Source organism: Neomonachus schauinslandi, chromosome 2, assembly GCF_002201575.2.
Source record: "Neomonachus schauinslandi chromosome 2, ASM220157v2, whole genome shotgun sequence".
In the NCBI taxonomy this organism is placed as follows: domain Eukaryota; kingdom Metazoa; phylum Chordata; class Mammalia; order Carnivora; family Phocidae; genus Neomonachus; species Neomonachus schauinslandi.
The window spans coordinates 201,819,834-201,838,109 of NC_058404.1; the positions used below are offsets into that span (position 1 = coordinate 201,819,834).

General features: G+C 53.3%; 1 protein-coding gene across 4 annotated transcripts in view; it reads right to left on the bottom strand.

Annotated features, from left to right (window-relative positions):
• ADD1 (adducin 1) overlaps nt 1-18,276 on the bottom strand; it is a 93,598-nt gene that overhangs the window by 2,694 nt on the left and 72,628 nt on the right. The window contains exons 10-15 of one of the 4 annotated variants that reach the window (XM_044913034.1): nt 12,861-13,112; nt 10,170-10,271; nt 9,422-9,511; nt 8,579-8,671; nt 4,046-4,202; nt 1,556-1,654 (exon numbers count right to left, since the gene is read on the bottom strand). In XM_044913034.1, the coding sequence (XP_044768969.1) occupies nt 1,556-1,654; nt 4,046-4,202; nt 8,579-8,671; nt 9,422-9,511; nt 10,170-10,271; nt 12,861-13,112 (793 nt within the window). Of the gene's footprint in view, nt 1-1,555; nt 1,655-4,045; nt 4,203-8,578; nt 8,672-9,421; nt 9,512-10,169; nt 10,272-12,767; nt 13,113-18,276 lie in introns of all 4 variants that reach the window. The other 3 variants (XM_044913035.1, XM_044913033.1, XM_044913036.1) reach the window with 3 other exon arrangements.

Here is an 18,276-nt window from a genome sequence, read left to right on the forward strand (position 1 = left end):
GGGGGGGGGGGGGGGGGGGGGGGGGGGAACCAGTTTTGCAGAGTTTTATAACATCCTACAGAGTTACGAGTGACTTGCTGCTTAGGCAACACTAAACCATTTAGTACAGAGAAACCAAGCCCTGCGTCAGGGGGGACTCAGAGCTGAGTGTGGGTGAGGTGCAGCCGTGGGAGGCTCTGGGCCCCAAACACTTAGCGCTTCAGCTCTGGGAGGCTGGGGCCGCCCCGGCTGGCCCCTGAGCCACCTTCTATCCCGGGACAATTAAATGTCCTTACTTAGGGGGACAGGAGGAAGTTAGCGTTCACCCTACAGAGCATGCAGAGGTGGCCTGTGGGTGCCTCCGGGAACTTTACCATGTGACCAAATGTCACATTAAATACAGCACCAGAGTCTCCTGCCCCATCCCCAATTACGCTTAAGCGCTCAGCTTAAGCCAAGATCCCAACAGAAGCGACCGGCATGCAGCACGAGGCAAAATCCTCCCCCTGACTGAACCTAGTCTGATGTGTGTCTGAGGCCGCCGAGCAATCACAAGCTGAGCAGGACCACGGGACGGCTCTGGAACTCCTGAGACCCACAGGGCCTTGAGCAGCACCGCCTCGGTCCCCAGGAGCCCCCAGTGCAGGCTGCCACCACCTAGCTCTCCGGCCACGGAGCCCCTGCCAAGATGCCACTGCCTAGGTGGGAGGAACTGAGTACAAGAAAGGCTGGGGGGGGGGGGGCAGGGACTCCATTTTTATTTTGAATAAACAGAGAACAGAACTTGGTAAGCAACAAAGAAGCAGGAGAATGAGGCAAAGCACAGGGACCACTGGTTAAACGGCAGAGGGCCAGACGAGGGCAGTACTTACTATGGTAACAGGTACTCTTTAGCACATCCAACTCCTGTTTGTAACGCAGCCACAGGAAGAGAAAAGCACAGGGAGAGAATCTAGGCATTCAGTCACAGCCACTGAGTTATAGAAGAAGAATGGCTAAGCCATTCTTGGGGACAAACGGGGGAGGAAGGCGAGCCACAGGCTCCCCACAGGCACGGGAAGCACGACATGTAGGACCAAGGGACAGACACGCAGTGGGTGGTCTGAGAGGCCAGTGGAGGCCAGCACTCTGCATGGACTGACTACGACGGCAGGTCCTGCAGCCCAGACACAATGGAAGACGTTTCCAGAGGGGTGATCTGGACACAGTAAGGTTTGAGAAATGCGTAAGCAGTGGGCAAAATTGACATCATAAACGAAGGTGGGATCCAATCCCCCAAGTCTGTCCTCCCACTTTGTCCTGATGTCTCACTACGAAATGTGTTGCCTCGAGTGACCCAGGACAGAACCAAAACAGGAGCAAGGGAGGCGGGCCAGTTCAGAACCATGTGTCGTGCTGGCTTCCACACAAATGATTGCTCCTTCACCACTGTCCGTTCAGCTACTGACACCCGGGTGCTCTCCCTCCACTGGACAGGACATGAAATCCACCTCTCATGGCGGACATCGGACCACAGAAGGCCATGCACCCTCCCACAGCGGGGCAGCCACATGCTCACGTCCACCCCAGAGCTCACCTTCCTCAAGCTTGACAGGGGTGCTGGGGGGGGTGTGGGGGGCAGCAGGGGGCTCTGGAGGACTCTTTTCTTTCTGTTCTCTGGTCTCGTCCAGATTCTCTGCAGACGGACAGAAAGTGAGAAGCACACGGTAAAGAGCTTCAGACATCGTGAGCCTTCACCCTCCTCAAAGGCAGGCAGGCCCTCCTGCCCTGTCCATCCGGCTGCCTTGAGGGGGACAGCTGAAGCTTCTCTTTCTCGGGTACATCCAAGAGACCAGGAGGGCTCACGGCCACGCTGTTTTCATCTCTCCAAGGGGACAAAGAAGGCCGATTGTGACTGGGGTGTGGATCTGAATCTCAAAGATTCAACCGACTTTGGATACAAAATTGATTTCCATTCTTATTCCAGAGAGAATCTGCCAGAGCCAACAGTGTGACACACGGTGAATGGTGACCCCCGGGGTGTCCCCACCTGTGTTTCAGAGAGGAGCCCCCCCCCACAGCTGAGCCAGCAGCCCAGGGTCCCAGGCACCCTCACCCTACTCGCCACCTCAAGGATGTCACATGAGCACTGCATTGCTTTTCATTGTTTTATGCAGAATATTTTCTATCAATAACTTAAACCTGGCAATTATAATATTTTTATTTTCTGAAGTAAAATATGCTGATGAGGACCAGAGGAAAAACTGCAGGTACTAGGACCCAAGATCAAGAAAATTCCAAGTCTACTTCTCATTTAGGGAAATATGCATACCAATGTTAATCCTAATTCCTTAACTCTCCTTCTCTCATTTAAACTTTTTATATTAACAGCTTGGTATCACTAGGTCTCATATTTTGAACAAACAGCTCTAACCGGCAAGGCCTCTGATCTCCTAGAGATACCAACCTACCTTCCTGAAGCCAGAGGTCTATGAACAAAGGCCTTTCCATCTCCCAGGAGCTCCCTCAACCAGGAAAGGTGCCCGAGCCCCACAGCTTGCTTCCTTCCTCCTGCGGGAAGTGCTGCCGTGCGGCATCCCCATGCCGACGGCCAGCACCAAGCAGGGGTCTCCTGGCAGTACCCCCGGCTGGCACTCCTGCCGCGGACAGCCCAGTGACCACAGAGCATGGTCATAGTCGCCCCATCCACTCAACGGCTGAAACATTCCCTCCTCATGGAGCCTCACGAGGAGGGAAACCCCTGCGTGTCTTGTGCTTTGACTCAAAAACCATTTTCTTGTGCTACAGATTCCCCAGACACTGGGAGGACCCAAAGGGCAGACACACACGTGTGCGCTCTGGAACCGGGATTCGCCCACAGGGCCAAGAGCTCGGGCCCACGGGCCACCCCGAGGCAGGGACTTATGGCGACAGCACAAAGCTCTCTGTGGGGCTGAGCACACCATTCAAGGGAGACGATGAGAAGCAGAGCTCAATGTGACGGAAACACCGGGCTCACTCTGACTCCATGCGTGCGAGGTCTTAATCCTAACGCACAGCTAACAGAAAGTGACGGGCCCTGATGCTGGAACGCTCACTGAAAACAGTTCAGCAATAGTTTTCTGTACAACTCAAATTTCAACAGCATCTACATAATGCGTTGGTTGGTCTAAAACAAGGCCAGAAAATACCTAAATTGGGGCAAATCAGAGATTATATGAGGAGCAATATGTAATTCCCTGGACGATCCTCCACAGCCCCAGGGCTACGGAACACTGTGGGACTTCCACTCCAAAGGCTGATTCCCGGGGAGCAAGCTGGGAGGACGTGTGGTCCCTGCTTAGGATCCGAGGCTTCGGTACAAAGACCAGGGCTGGAACTTACGGCCCTAAGGACGCAGCATGAGCCTCCTGGCTGGGGGGGTGTCTGTGCCCAGGGTGCTCCTGATAACCAACCAAGGGTGCTCAGGGAAAGTGCGCCTTCACGGCAGAAGCAAGGGAAGGCTGGCTTCTCATGTTAGTTCTCCAAATTCTTGGACCTACTTTTCAAAACCTAGAGTGTGAAACCACCTCCTCCGTGAGGTTCTGGCTCTTCGTCACTGATTCTCATTGTTGCAAAATCGTCCCATTGTGTTTTACAAAAATATGACCTCCTGGGTCAGTGAGTCAGTTACCAAGAGAGACAGGCTGCACCCGCACGTGGCCACTCTTCACTCAGGGCGCCAGAGCGGTCAACATGCTAGCACCCGGGCCTGTAATCCCAGCCTGCCCAGAAGACCCTTAGTATTTGTGCGGAAAGACAGCAGCCCGGCTCTCGGACACAGTCTCCCACATAGCCTGCCTGCAGGTGCCTCCTAAGCCGACCGTTCACAAGTGTGTTATCCCTTCTAATCCTCCAGAACTAGGAAATGTGCACGTTAGAACATTCTGGTCTTAACCAAACAGAAGGCTGATCTTTCATACAAGTGACTGTCCTCATCACCCCCAGTCACCACTTGGGCACAAAGGAGCTCACAGAGCGCCTTCTCTCACTTCAGGCACCCCCCATGCTGAGTGTGCCAACGTGCCCAGGACCCGCACACACTCACCTTCGGGGCCCTTCTGCTTCCGCTCTACCTCCCGGCGGTACTCCTCCAGCTCTCTGTCAGTGAGCGTGTTGAAGGGGTTGGGGCCCGTGGTGCTCACGATGACGTGGGGCTGGTACTCCTTCTCAATGATGGCCTTGGAGGCTGTCACCAGCTCCCCCTGCAGACAAAAAGGGAGGCCCAGTCTGCGGGAGCCCTGCCCGCAGGAACTCTCCCCCCTCCCGGGCAAGGCTGCAGGCAGGGTGGGGTGGGCGGATTTCCTGGAGCACACAGACAACCCTGAGACTTGGCCTGGGCCTCACCCTGGGCCCTGAGGTTGAGGCTGAGCTGAGGCCTCCAGTGGTCGGAGACAGAGAAACACAATTTTGAAGGTACAAAACAAATGTAACAGGAGAAAAAATTCCTAGGAAAGTCCTTCAGGTTTCAGGTGCACAGAGGGCACAGAGCACCTCAGGGAGAATGCGGTCTCCTTCCTGGCAGGGATGGAAGAGCCAACTCTTTAAGTCAATTGCCCTCTTCACGACATCAGAAAACATCCAGCATTCCAAATCAGGGAAGGTATGCCCGGAGATTCGCTTACAGTCTAAGTTCACAGATTAAGTTCTGTTCTTTTAACTATGTGTTTAGTTTATAACTAGCTCCTGGAACTTATCCCAAAACACTGAGAAATTTTTTAAGAAGTCCCCAAATACCAGTATTTGTCTGAGGAATTTGGAAAACCGAGAATGCGTAGGAAAGAAAAAGAAAAGCAAGCAAGCAGAGCACAAAGGTGGATGGCAGTCAGCACCCAGTCTGTAAAGGGAGGTAGCCCCATGCTGGGCAATCACTGGGGTGGGGAGGCAGGCCTGGAGGGAGGGAGCCGGCGGGGGGAGGCAGCTCTGGGGTGTGTGAAGTGATGTCCAGCCTACACTCACCTGCCCCAGCACAGCTCTGTGCCCCACCGCCCAGCCTGGTTGGCCCCCAAATGCCCTGGGTTCATTTTCTGGGAAAGTTAACCAGAACACACGCACATGCCCATTACTTAATGGGAGCTTCCAAAAACCACCCATGATAGGAAAATCCAAAATTCTGACGCTAGGCCTGGTCTGTCCATACTCTCCCGAGTAAGGGGCGAACACCAGAGAGAGACCGTGCCCAAGCAATGTGCACGAGAAACAGAGCCAGACTGAGTGCTGGGGAAATTCAGCTCACCTGGGCCACCTGCTGCCCTGGCAAAGGCTGGGGAACCTGGGCTGAGGGGCTTCTGTCCAGCAAGCTGGGTACGGAGAGTCCAGAGCACTCCATGATCAATCAGGGACACAGAGCCGGGGAAGAGAAGCAAAGGACCTGCTGGAATTGGCCACCTTTGCTCAGAGAGCCTCAAGATTCAAGATGACGTGGATGGCCAAGGGGGGGGGCCTCTTTCTGACCAATGCTGACCCAAGGTCAAGTGGCCTTTCGCTCAGAAGCAGCCCTGTCTCCCCAGGGCAAGGTACTGAATCCCTGCCTGCCACTCACTACTCATTGACGCCTATTCCTGTGCATGGGCCCGGGTTTTGCCTCCTTGAGAGGAGCCTGCTGGGCCAACAACAGCTAAAGCCCAGGTGCGCGTTTCCCTAAATCTACGGCAATGTTGCCAGTTGCATTTGCATCCTGGTATCACTGCCGAGAAAATGAGGAGGTGACATGAGGTTTGAGAGAAATGTTTCAATTCACTTAAATCAAAAGTTCAAATCAAGGGATGAGTAAAATATCAAGAATCACCTGCCACAGAGGCGCCCGTGGACCAGCAAGGCCCTTCCCACCCTGAGACACCTGACCCTCAAGGCACAGCAGGGTTGCCTCCCTCCTCCAAATTCTCAATGGCAAGCAGTTGCCAAGACCCAGGCTTGAACAGACTGGGGGACAGAGGGAGCCTGTTATCTGGGGGGAAGGAAAAGGAGCAAAGCCTGGGATGCAGAGAGAAACAGGTCTCCTGCGGAGCAGCCTGGGCTGAGAAACCAGGATGTGACGTGGCTGCTCTCGCCAGCAGAGGCCACGGGGAGGCTCTTGCAGCTTCCCTCACTTCTAGCCACAGAGCAGGGGCTCCAAGCAAACCAGATGCCCAGGAACTGCTTCTCCACTTGGCCGAGGCAGCTGACGAGCCACACAAACATGGCTAGCGACCCAATCTCTCCGAGCGTCAGGCTTTCATCCATAAACCCCACTCAGATTTGAATTTACGTTCTCAGTGCCGGGCCACACACTTCTGGGTGCTCAACACCAAATGCACCATGGAAGTGTGCGAGGTGGGCCCAGGCCCCTCACGTTTCTACCGCGCAGCACCAAGTGTGGGAGGGCCACAGCCCGTGTGCACAGAGGTGCACAGAGAACGGGGCTCACGGTGTCCAGACCCAGCAGCAGTCCTCGGCTGCGCTGGGCCACCTTCAGCATAAACTTGTCTGCCCTGACGTCTAACAGCTCGATTCACAAGTAACGAAGTCCAGAAGGCCCCAAGCTACATGCTGGCAGGCACAGTGCCGGAGCCAAGAGAGCCCTCGGCTGAGCTCAGGACTCCTTTTGGAACCAGAGCATCGGGGTGTGGCTGACGGCTCGCCGCTCCTTCTTCTCTCAGAAGATAACATGTTCTGAGTGAACGGCCATCGCCAGGGAGGGAGAGATGGAAGCAAAGGAAAGTCCTTCCCAAAAGCTCCAACTTCCTAGGTCCCAAACACACATTCCTCAGATTCTCAAACGGAAAAATTGTCTACACACCTGCCTCACTGGAAAGAGGACATTTAACAAAGTCCTTTTCACTGGTTCAAAGAGAAATCGACATTGCCGGCCAGCAGCGCCCATCTTGTAGAAGGAGCAATGCAGTCTGTGTTTTGAGCCCCACACAAAAGCCGTGGGGACACCCTTGGTCAAGGGCACAGGTGGAATCATGTTCTCAACATAGAAATGAAATAAGCTTAGTTGGTGGGAAAAAGACCAAGAGTGCAAACGTGAGCACCAGGAGGAGGGTGGTGGAAAAAACACAAGCTGGATCAAGAATCCAGGTACAGGGACACCAGCATCTCAGCTGGGCTGGGCGCACTTTCCTGGGCTAACTCCCACCCAGACGCATCACTCACAGAGCTTGGTGCTCAGACTGTGGGGAGGACACCGGGATCGCCGGAACCCCGTTCCCACCGACTCACCCCCTGGCCTGGGGGGCCCACATCTCTACTTCATGAAACACAAGTGGCAGGGCACACACCCAAGTCCGACACCACGGGAGCAAACCCAGAACAGGGGCTGGGTGAGGGACCTGCCAAAACAGCCCCCTTTCAATACCACCTGCCTTCCAGCAGCCCTGACAGGTGCAAGCAGAGACCGCGACGTGCGGTACCATACCAGAGGGACCGCGAGCAAGGACTGTTCCAACTGGCTCGGCCCACGGAGCCACAGGGTGGCAGCCACAGGTGGACTCCGCACAGGAAGCCCCCGGGCTCATGGACTTGGCATACCCTCACACATCTGAGAAAAAAAAACGAGGAACTCACAAGATCACAACAGCTTCCAGCCCAAAGGACTGAGACGCAAAACAAGTACATCTTTCTCCTTTGCTCTGAGGAGCTCCTCCAAGAATGGCAGCTGCAAGTACATTCCAACGATAAGGAAAACGGGACTTGCGGAATTAATACGTAAGTATGCAAAATAGTGTTAATGGTGGGGATTCCACACAGGAATATACAGTCTTTGGTACAGGTCTGCTTCTTTCTGGCAACTGGAACATCGCTAACATGATACTTGCATTTCAGTGGAGGTGTATGAATTGAAAGAAACACCCCTCAGATTTCCTTTGAATGCAGGATGAATGTGACTAAGACTCAAAACGTGCAGGCAGCTGCGGTCCACCCTTGGCCGCAAGGAGTGCAGTCTGAACGCTCACGGAAGGTCTCCTTCCACCATGTCAGGTACACATGTACACGGATGACAACTCTGGGCTTCAAATTTGCATGCCTTTTTCCCCCGTGAAACACTTTTAAAAAATTATCCAGAATTTTTTAAGGGAAAAACGAAATATATTTCATCAACAATAAAAAACAGTCTGATTGATTTCCCCTTCCTCTGAAATGATGTCTTTCAATCATACAACCTCCAGTTGCCACGTTCACGGCACATGCGGTCACAACTGAGCAAGCACAGGTAGAAGGCCGCACAGGAGAGCCGCCACTGCCCACAGTCTGCCCACATGAGCCTTTTGCAAGCAGCATCTTGTAAAAGGCAAACTAACACCCAAAAGCATGCACCAACCAAAGGCATGTGCAGAACTTCGGAAATGCGCCACATCGTTAAGATGGGCCCGCTCTCCGCAGCCTCGTGGAGTAACGACAGTTGTGAAAATAGCCTCATACCAAATGTCTTCACGAAAGAACAGGCAGAACAGAACCTCTGCACAATCCCACAGATAACCCAGAGACAGGTTTAAAGCTACTTCGGTAACTAAGACGGTGCCCAGCGAGGACAGTGAGGGACGGGGCAGGTGAAGAGCAGCGCGTGCTGAGAGGTAGCTGAGGACAGGGCAGTGAGTACCTTTCTAAAAGACAGAGATCTAGCAGGACTAAAGGTCTGCTCTGTAAGCTCGAGCCCTTCGATTGTTTCCGTACAGTCAGAGAGGGGTGCGTCCTGCAACAGTAAACTGAGTCATCAGAGCCCACCAGGCCCAGCTTTGAAACATCAACAGAGAGCACAGGACAGAGCCAGCCCAGGGCATGCAGCAGAGACAGCCAGCCACGTGACAGCAGCGGTGATGGTGGGGCCACGTGCGAGCACAGACCACGCAAGCGGGGCCACGGCTGGCCCAATTCAGAAAACGGTCACCTACCCTGCTGTCGTGTTTAAAGCATTAGGTGGCAACTTCATTTTCACAGATAACTACTTACACGATTATCTTCCATGTGCCACAAAGTACAGTCCTTTTCCAGAAAAGCGTGTAAATGTGCAGACCACATTTACAGGTACCCTCTGTAAGCACTTTACCCCAAGCAGCACTTTACTGCAGACAGCAATATACCCAAGAACAAAAAGTCCATTAAACCCACCCTCTTCTAGCATTTTCCCCGGTATACTGCTAAAACCAGGGCACATCCCGGTCCCCAAGCAGACGGCGTTGTGTGCCGCCGTCACATGGGCATGCATCGCACGGAGCAGGGCTGGCGCGGGTGGGGGACGCGGCCCTCAGGCATGCTTATGCTAAATCTACAACTTCAGGGACAGTGGCAGGGTTAATTCTTATCGTGAGGATTTTTCACGGAGAGAACGGGTTGCCTAGAACACTTACCTCACAGAGTCACTCTCTCCCCACTCAGGACTAATTCTGAAGTGGACAGTCATTAGCGCCACTGCCCACCCACGCCAGACATTCTGAGCTCTCACCTGGATGAGGCTCCTGTCCATCATTACACCACACAAAACCTGGGACTGGGGGCCAGCAGTCTTAATGTCCTGTAAGTTCTGCTCCCGGATCTGAGGACACAAGAAGGAGAAACACACATCAACAGTACAGAGAAGGCCAGCTGTGCCTTGGGGTCCCTTTGCGCACGGGGGCCCCAGAGCCCCACCCAAGCCGCACTTCTGCTCTGCCCCGCCCCTCACGGCCCGCGTGGCCACAGTGCCTGCCTGATGGGGCCAGCCCAGCTTGTCTAAGGGGGTGGGCGGAGCCACTCCTGGCTTTCTGCACCTTCTAGAGGGCTGTGGTAAGCACCGATCTCTCACTGCACTCGTTAAGTGGAGGGGAATATCCCCCATGGGCCCGTCATACAGTGACACTGTGAACACGGGGGGAGCCCCTGTTCTCATACAGCAAACGTTCACAGCTCAGTGAACGAACGCTGAAGCGCAGGGGCAAAGGCTGTTCTCGCCGGAAACAAGCTCTCCAGCTTCCAGTTCTGCCGGGCTCTGTGAGCAAGCGTCAGTTCAAGAACCACGGGGCCCCGGACGTCTGCTGCTCACACAGCACACTTGTTAGCGCGACAGCGGAAGCGGTGGAAAGACGTGGCTCGGCTACAAGAGCGGCGGCGGCACAAGCCCTCCGCCGGCCCCGTGCGCTCCACACCCTGTCCCACCCGTCACCGCCTCCGCCCGCAACAGTTTCCACGGAGGGCTGATGGCCGCTGGTACGCACCTTGTTCCTCATCTCCTGGACCTCTTTTGGGTTAGTGTTCAATGGAACAAACAGGTTAGGGACAGCAGAGGTGGAGGTTCTATGTCCATCCTCTTTAGTCCACTGCAAATATCAAGAACAGTTTGAGAAGTCAGAATGGGGACAACGGTATGTGACACCACAGCATCCAATCTGTCCACCGTGTCTCACACCTGGTCATGCATGAACATCACAGAGAATGAACCAATGACCACACCTCCTGTCACCGCAGCAGGGGGATCGGGGCAGGGCATGTGCAAATAGGAACCCGAGTGGTGAGTGACTGGCACACGCCCTCCAGGACGCCCCGCGGGAAACTCGGGCACGGCACAGGCTGACAACCGAGCTCTGCTCCGTGACTCCGCGGGGGGGGGGGGGGGGGCCTTCAGAGCACATTGGTTCACCGCCCTGAGAGTCATCAACGCCAAAGCCGCTGGAAGCATGAGATGGCAGGGTCAGGAAAAGCGATGTGATGTTGCCACCCAGGTGAAGGGAAGGACCGCACCGTGAGGCAGGAGTGGGCATCACCGAAGTTTGGCCCGGAAATAAACTACGGCATTCGAACGCGCTACCGGCATAGCTCGTCCCGCCCCAGGAAATGAGCGTGCAGACGTGTGCACGGCGGCCGCCCGCTGCAGTTTGGGGATGTCGACTATTTTATGTAACTTAACACCTCGGAGTGTTACAAAAACATCCCCAACAGACGTGAGGCGCTTCACGAGTTCGTGTTAGCAGGCCGCTTTAGTCATCAGTGCGGAGCAGCGGCACGCCGCGCCTGTCACATGCGGGTTTTTTGGATCTCCAACCAAAGACGGGGCTTTTCGTCCCACTCGAATTCCTCGGCATGGGGGGGCACTGAACGGTAAACAAGGCCAGCAACGTTATGCCTTTCGGGGCGCTTTCAGGAGGCAGTCGGCGAGCCATAAACCGTAAGGCTTTGAAGAAAGCGACACAACCGGCAAACGCTCAGCCGCCGCGAAGGGGAGTGTGGGATGGGCAGGAGCTGTGAGGTACTCACTGACGGTTATCTTCTCAGATACAAGTAACTCCAGCTCTTTACTAAAAATAGGTTTTAGTCAAAACATTAACCCAACAACCTCAGAAGCTTGAACGCGTCTGAAACTTAAGAACAGTGACTGTGAGTTCACATACCAACCTGCGAGCACCGCCTGGAGTCTGCGCTACCCCGGAACGGTGAAGACCCGCACCTCACGGCCGGCGCGCACGCGCACGGACCGCGCGACCTCACGACCTCACGCGCATGCGCGCCTGCTCCAGCCCACAGCTGCCCCCCCGCGGGTGCTGTGGAAAACCTCATCACAGCCGCTCAGCGCGACGGACTTGTATCAGCAGCAGAAAGTTGGTTTTTAAGCCCACTCCCCTTAACAAGTAAAATAAATAAAAATGAAACAAATGAAACTGGAAAAGAGAAACAAAAGGAGGGAGAGGCAGAGAGGGAGGGCCAAGGCGAGAGGAGAGACGGGCTCGAACGCTGAGCCCCGCCACGTTCACGCGGAGTCTCTGCCCACGTGCCCCGTCTGCTCAGGAGCTCAGAGGCTCTCTCACCAGAGCCACCTGGGGAAGACAGAGCTGTGTTCTTTGGAATAAATCTATAAAGTAAAAACACTGTTATTAGGGGAACAGGAGGCCCCGCCTGCTCACTTGGGGCCCACTGTTTCAGGCCCTCTGACCTAACGTCACGTGGACTGCTACAGAACGAGTCATGCAGAGAGGAGTCTGCCCCGGCCCCCGGCTCTTCACGAGACCCCGTGAGGGGGCCTCCCCAGTCTGGGGCTCGGGAGCCGCTGGACTGTCCGTGGCCAGCTGGGGGTGGGGGGGAGCGGAGTGCAGACGGGTCCGCACAGGGCGTGAGCACCAGGACAGCAGGTATCTCTCAGGGAAGTGCCGGTGGCTCCTGGCGCAACGCACGCCGCAGGGCCTGTCGCGGGGGCCTGCGGGTGGCCTGCGCTGCACGCGGGTCACGCCACACCCAGCAGGAGTCACAAGACTCACCACTATGGCCGTCTACTCACATGCAACAGTCCATGCACAAGGTAGCTGGCTGAGAGCATTCGGAGGCTTTGGGACAGCAAGCAGGGCAGGAGGCTAACGAGAAAGGACGAGGTCAGCTGAGAAAATACCCATGAGACAGAAGGAAAACTGCTTAAGAACACACGGAAGACTTGAAAGCACAGACTGCAGTGACTTCGAGAAACCACTGGAGATTACGACACTGGGATCACAGCTCAAGAAATTTTACGATTCCTTAAATACAATTTGAATTAAATGGCAGCTCCGACTTAGGGGTTAACACACGTAAGTTACTTAGTATCTCTGCGGAGTTAGGTGATGCTGGAGTTACTGAAGACCTAGGACAGATCTTAAGCAGTTTCAAGCAGACAGATTTACTTGAATTACAGCTGATGCATAAAGCAGATTCTGGTTCAGACTAAAGAAGGTTAATGAGGAAGGTTTGCTTTCAATCCAGGTCAGAAGGGCTGGATTCCCAAAGCCTCCGAAGCCCCAGCTACCCAACTTGCTCTACGTCATCTAACTATGAACAGTAAGGTAGGCACAGACCAAGCAGTTGGTAATACAGCTTGGCACGCAGACACCGGACGAGAGAGACTGCAGCAAGGGTTTCACGCGATCGTGTGTAACGTTCGTCCACACCTTAGTCTTCGACTTGGGGCTGCTTCCATTCTGCCCCTCCTCAGAAGCATCGTCGCCCCGGCCAGAGCTCAGCCATCTTGTCTTCTCCCGCTGCTGCTTCTGAACACTGTGTCTGAGAGGGGAGCAAGTGCCCGGGTCCCCGTCACCAGCGAAGGAGTAACCTGTGACATTCGCAGGAGCCTCCACATCGCTGTGTTTTTTAGATTTCTCTCTCAGAGCAGGGTATCGGTAAGGGTAGCCAGTTCTGTAACCCTAGGGGCCAAAGAGACGGAAAGACAGTCACCATTCCAGATCTCGACACAGTGTCACTTTGGAAAACCGTGTGGAAACCCCCAGAAAAGCGGGGCGCGCGCATACCCGACCCCTAGGTGCACGCCAGCAGAGACGCAAGGATGGTCACTAAAACTCTGAAAGCAGCACTGTTCCTAACAGCCCCAGGTCAGAAAGAGCCAGCAACACCTGAGCGGGCCAAGTGAGGAACCCCACACAATGGACTAGGGTCCCTGAATCAGAGCAAACACTCCAGTACCAGGGGTAATATTAGGGTGAATCTCACAAATATGATGCTGAGTCAAAGAAACCAAATGGGAAAGAACACATTGTATTATTCCACTCATAAAAAGGACAAAAGAGGTAAAACCAATGTTTGCTGTAGAAGATAGGACAGTGGTCACCTCTGGGATGGGGTAAGTGCCTGAAAGGAGTACAGGGGGTCCTGAGGTGTTGCTGGGGTGTTTTGTTTGTTTTAAAGTAGGCTCCAGGGGCTCCTGGGTGGCTCAGTCATTGGGCATCTGCCTTCGGCTCAGGTCATGATCCCAGGGTCCTGGGATCGAGCCCCGCATCGGGCTCCCTGCTCAGCCGGGAGCCTGCTTCTCCCTCTCCCACTCCCCCGCTTGTGTTCCCTCTCTTGCTGTGTCTCTCTCTCTCAAATAAATAAATAAAATCTTAAAAAAAAATGAAAAAAGAAAGGCTCCACACCCAACGTGGGGCCTGAACTCCCAACCCTGAGGTCAAGGGTCTCATGCTCTACCAACTGAGCCAGCCAGGCGCCCGGTGCTGCTGTCTTTTGATCTGGGAATTGGTTATACAGTGTGCTCAGTTTCAGAAAGTTAATGAACTGAACACTTAAACAGGGCTTACTTAATGCTGGCTACAGTACAGGCTGTATTAATCAACCTACTTAATTTTTTGTTTACTTTTTAAGATAAAGTTTAGATACTGTGACAATTTGGGGGGAAGGCCAAACAAGTATCCTCGTGACAACTGGTTCCTGGCAAAATTGCTTCACCTTTGACTATAGCAATGTTCGAGTTCAATCTTCCATTCTGCCTCATAACCACTCACTAGGGCCTTAGGACACGGGCCCTGCTAGCTCGCGCCTCTGTAACACACTGTAATGGCACCAAGCCCACGTGCAGGACCAACGTGTGTTCGAGTTCCCACAATCTCTCCAAGGCAAGGATGATGTCTTTTTTTTTTTTTTTTAAGATTTTATTTATTTATTTGAGAGAGAGAGAGAATGAGAGACAGAGAGCATGAGAGGGAGGAGGGTCAGAGGGAGAAGCAGACTCCCTGCCGAGCAGGGATCCTGATGCGGGACTCGATCCCGGGACTCCAGGATCATGACCTGAGCCGAAGGCAGTCGCTTAACCAACTGAGCCACCCAGGCGCCCCCAAGGATGATGTCTTACTCATCCCTCCTATCCACTGCTTAGCATCTGGTGGGTGTGGCATACAGACTTTATGATGACCGCCCCCCATGGTCCCTACCCGCTGTAAGGCCCTCCCTCCTGGAGCACGGGCAGGATCTGACTTGCTTCCAGCCAGCGGAACGTGGCAAAAGTGACTGGATGCATTACTTAAGAGTGTAGCACCCATCTTTTTTTTTTTTTTTTTTTTAAGATTTATTTCAGAGAGAGAGTGCACAAAAGCGCCTGAGCAGGAGGGGCAGAGGGAGAGGAAGAGAGAATCTCAAGCAGACTGTGCCAAGTGCAGAGACTGACATGGGACTCAATCCCACAACCCTGAGATTGTGACCTGAACTAAAACCAAGGGTCAGGAGCTTAACTGACTACACCACCCAGGTGCCCCACGAGTGTAGCACCCATCTTAAGAGAGTCTCTCTGACCATTGCTGGCTCTAAAGAACCAAGCTGCCAGGACTCTTACAGCTGTAAGAAAATGAATCCTGCCACAATCTCAGGGAGCTTGGAAGTGGATTCTCCCCCATCCAGCCTTTTGATTACAATCCAGTCCTGGCCAACATCCTGACTGCAGCCTTTCTTGTGAGACCCTAAGCCAAGAATCTGGTTCAGCCGGCTCCTGACCCACAGCTGCATGTCTGGACCAAGTCATTCACAGCCATGAAGAACAGTGAACAGCAGGAGAATCAGGGGCTGGTCATATAAGAGGGACCATGGCCGGTGCCCTGACTGCCAAGGTGCTTTGGAATCCTTCATATTTCTCCCAATTCAGGAATTTGCTCCCCTTTGGGTGCTCCTTTTCTTTGGGAGGCCACTTTCATTACCAATCATTCCTTTACTACATTAAAAAAAAAAAGGGTGGCGGGCGCCTGGGTGGCTCAGTTGGTTAAGCGACTGCCTTCGGCTCAGGTCATGATCCTGGAGTCCCAGGATCGAGTCCCGCATCGGGCTCCCTGCTCAGCAGGGAGTCTGCTTCTCCCACTGACCCTCCCCCTCTCATGCTCTCTCTCTCTCTCTCTCTAAAATAAATAAATCTTTAAAAAAAAAAAAAAAAGGGTGGTAATAATCCCTAAATGCAGTTGTCGGTGGCTGTTTCTTTTCCCCACCACTACCCTCAGGAAGGTAGGTAAATGTCTATACTGCAGTCTTTCCACTGCTGAGCATGCCCTGTTGAGGAATGATAAAAGATAACAGCTCCGTGGTAAAAAGGCTATCTTCAGAAAAATACAGTTCTTATTAATTCAAGCTTCCTCTTGCTTAGGGAGACATTTGAGTCGTCTCCATGACTCCAGGATAAACCACCAGAACCTCACAAAATTTTATCCTGAAAGAGTAGGATTTCTTATTCTTCCCCTTTAAATGCTGTAATGCCAAAATTAGAGGCAATCCTCGGGCCTCAGACCTGCTATAGGGCTTGGCTTATAGTTAAATATACAGATTTCTTCCTTCTTTGAGAAGTTGGAATTACATCTTGATTTTTCTGGGAAACAATTAAGCATTTCTTCTAACTCTACGTTAAAATACTTCTTACAGTAGGAGAATCTTCCAACTATTATCTACCCTACTCAATTATGGGCAAACATACATGGTTAATCAGAATGTTACATTAAAATGTGGACCATAATCATAATTACTATTTCTTATACACTACACAGCCTTCTCATATCAAAAATGACAATAATCAGGACACCTGAGACACTCAGTTGGTTAAGCGTCTGCCTTCAGCTCAGGTCATGATCCCAGGGTCCTGGGATCAAGTCCTGCATCGGGCTCCCTGCTCAGTGGGGAGCCTGCTTCTCCCTCTGCCTGCCGCTCCCCCTGCTTGTGTGCGCGCAGTCAAATAAATAAATAAATAAATAAATAAATAAATAAATAAATTTTTTTTTAATGACAATAATGACCATGCGCAGTAAGGACACTGAATGCCACACCCTTGTAACGAGCGCTTCACTATTCATCTTTCATCCTTTCTCTCCCTCCTCTAGCATATTAGAGTTATTGCCTAATTCTGGTTTCTCTCCACCTTCAAGAAGGCACTGAGCACACAAGATGTGGTGGGCTGATGTTCTCCATTCTTAGTCCTCCTTCCTGTTCCCTGCCTTAGAGGTCACAGAGCAGTAAGACATCAGAGTGCCTGACAGGAGGAGGGAAGAAGCCACCCCAGCACCCCTGCCTCACCAGGCCCCTCGGGGGAACCTGCCACCCAGGGAGGACACCTGAGCCTCCACTGCCCCCCTGCTACCTAAGGGCAGCTGCTTCCTCCATCTCCTTAGCGAGCTCCGTTCCTAGCCCTGCTTCCCGTGACCAGTCCCAGCCTGTGCCCCATCCCCACCTCTGCAGCCCTCATCACGCTCTGTCAGAACCCAGATCCCAGATGCTCCGCTGCATCTGGGATTGTGTCCCTCTCTCCGGCTAGGTCATGCACTCCTCGTGTCCTATTAGCAGCTACAGGCTCAAGAGCAGATGGTCAGTTAATGCAATCCAATGCATTCAGAAGTTATGGAAGATTCTGCTCTCTCTGTTCCTTCCTCACTAACAAATCCAGCCTCTGAGGACACCTGGCACACCCGGAATCAGATATTCTTTTAGTTCCAAAATCTTTGAGAAAGTTAAACTTCCTGCCTCCTGAAACCACCTACCCCATCCGTTACCCGGTCCAACAGTCAGGACATTCTCTTGTTAGGCTGGAACGTGCCCCACAGGCCCTGGTGCTGCTGTCGACAGCGCCCAGAACACCATGGCAACGCACGGGGACTCCAGCCTTCCTAAGGCCTCTCGCTCCCGTGCTCCTGGGACAGGTCCTCGTGTCTCCACTGCCTAATGTCATGTGGCAAGAGGATGGACTCTCTCGAACCCCATCTAAACAGTGTGACACGGCAGCAGGCACAGGGCCCAAAGTCTCTGGAGGACAGAATCGTCTGCCTTACAATGCCTTGTTCTGAGTATCTGAAGAACCTGCTCACACCAGGAAGGCATATCCGTACCCCTCACCCCCCTGCAGTGTCTTCGGTCGCACAGACACCTTCCTTCTCCCAACTCAGCCTACCACAATTTTACCTACTCTTTGAGGTCATTTCCAAGTGACATCCACTTGGTGGATGTTTCCACCAAGTTTCCTCCCTGATCCTTGCCAAAGGATGAGGTCCCTCACTGAACCCTCTAACACAGACCACATCCTGCTGGGTATCATCCGAATAGCCCTAGTATGCTGAAAACACCACGGTCCCAGCTTCCATGCGGTGCTGGATTCTGTGTCCCTGCGATATGGAGGAGGGGGTCTCCCACACAATGAATCAGCAGCAAATGTCTGTGGAACACAGTAATCGGGACCCATGTAGCTAGAACTTACTGGGTTTTTGTTTTTGTTTTTGTTTTTGTTTTTAAGATTTTATTTATTTATTTATTTGACAGAGAGAGACACACAGCGAGAGAGGGAACACAGCAGGGGGAGAGGGAGAAGCAGAGCGGGGAGCCCGATGCGGGGCTCGATCCCAGGACCCTGGGATCATGACCTGAGCCGAAGGCAGACGCTTAACGACTGAGCCACCCAGGCGCCCCTAGAACTTACTGTTAAAACAAAAAGCGAAACACTCGGCTAGCTGATAAGAAAGCACCCCCCCCACGCCCCTCCCCAGCCTGCCTGTGGGAGGACGGGTGCTGTGCTCACTGCTACCCCAGGGGTGACCTAGCCGCTCCCGAGTAGAGCACGCTCTA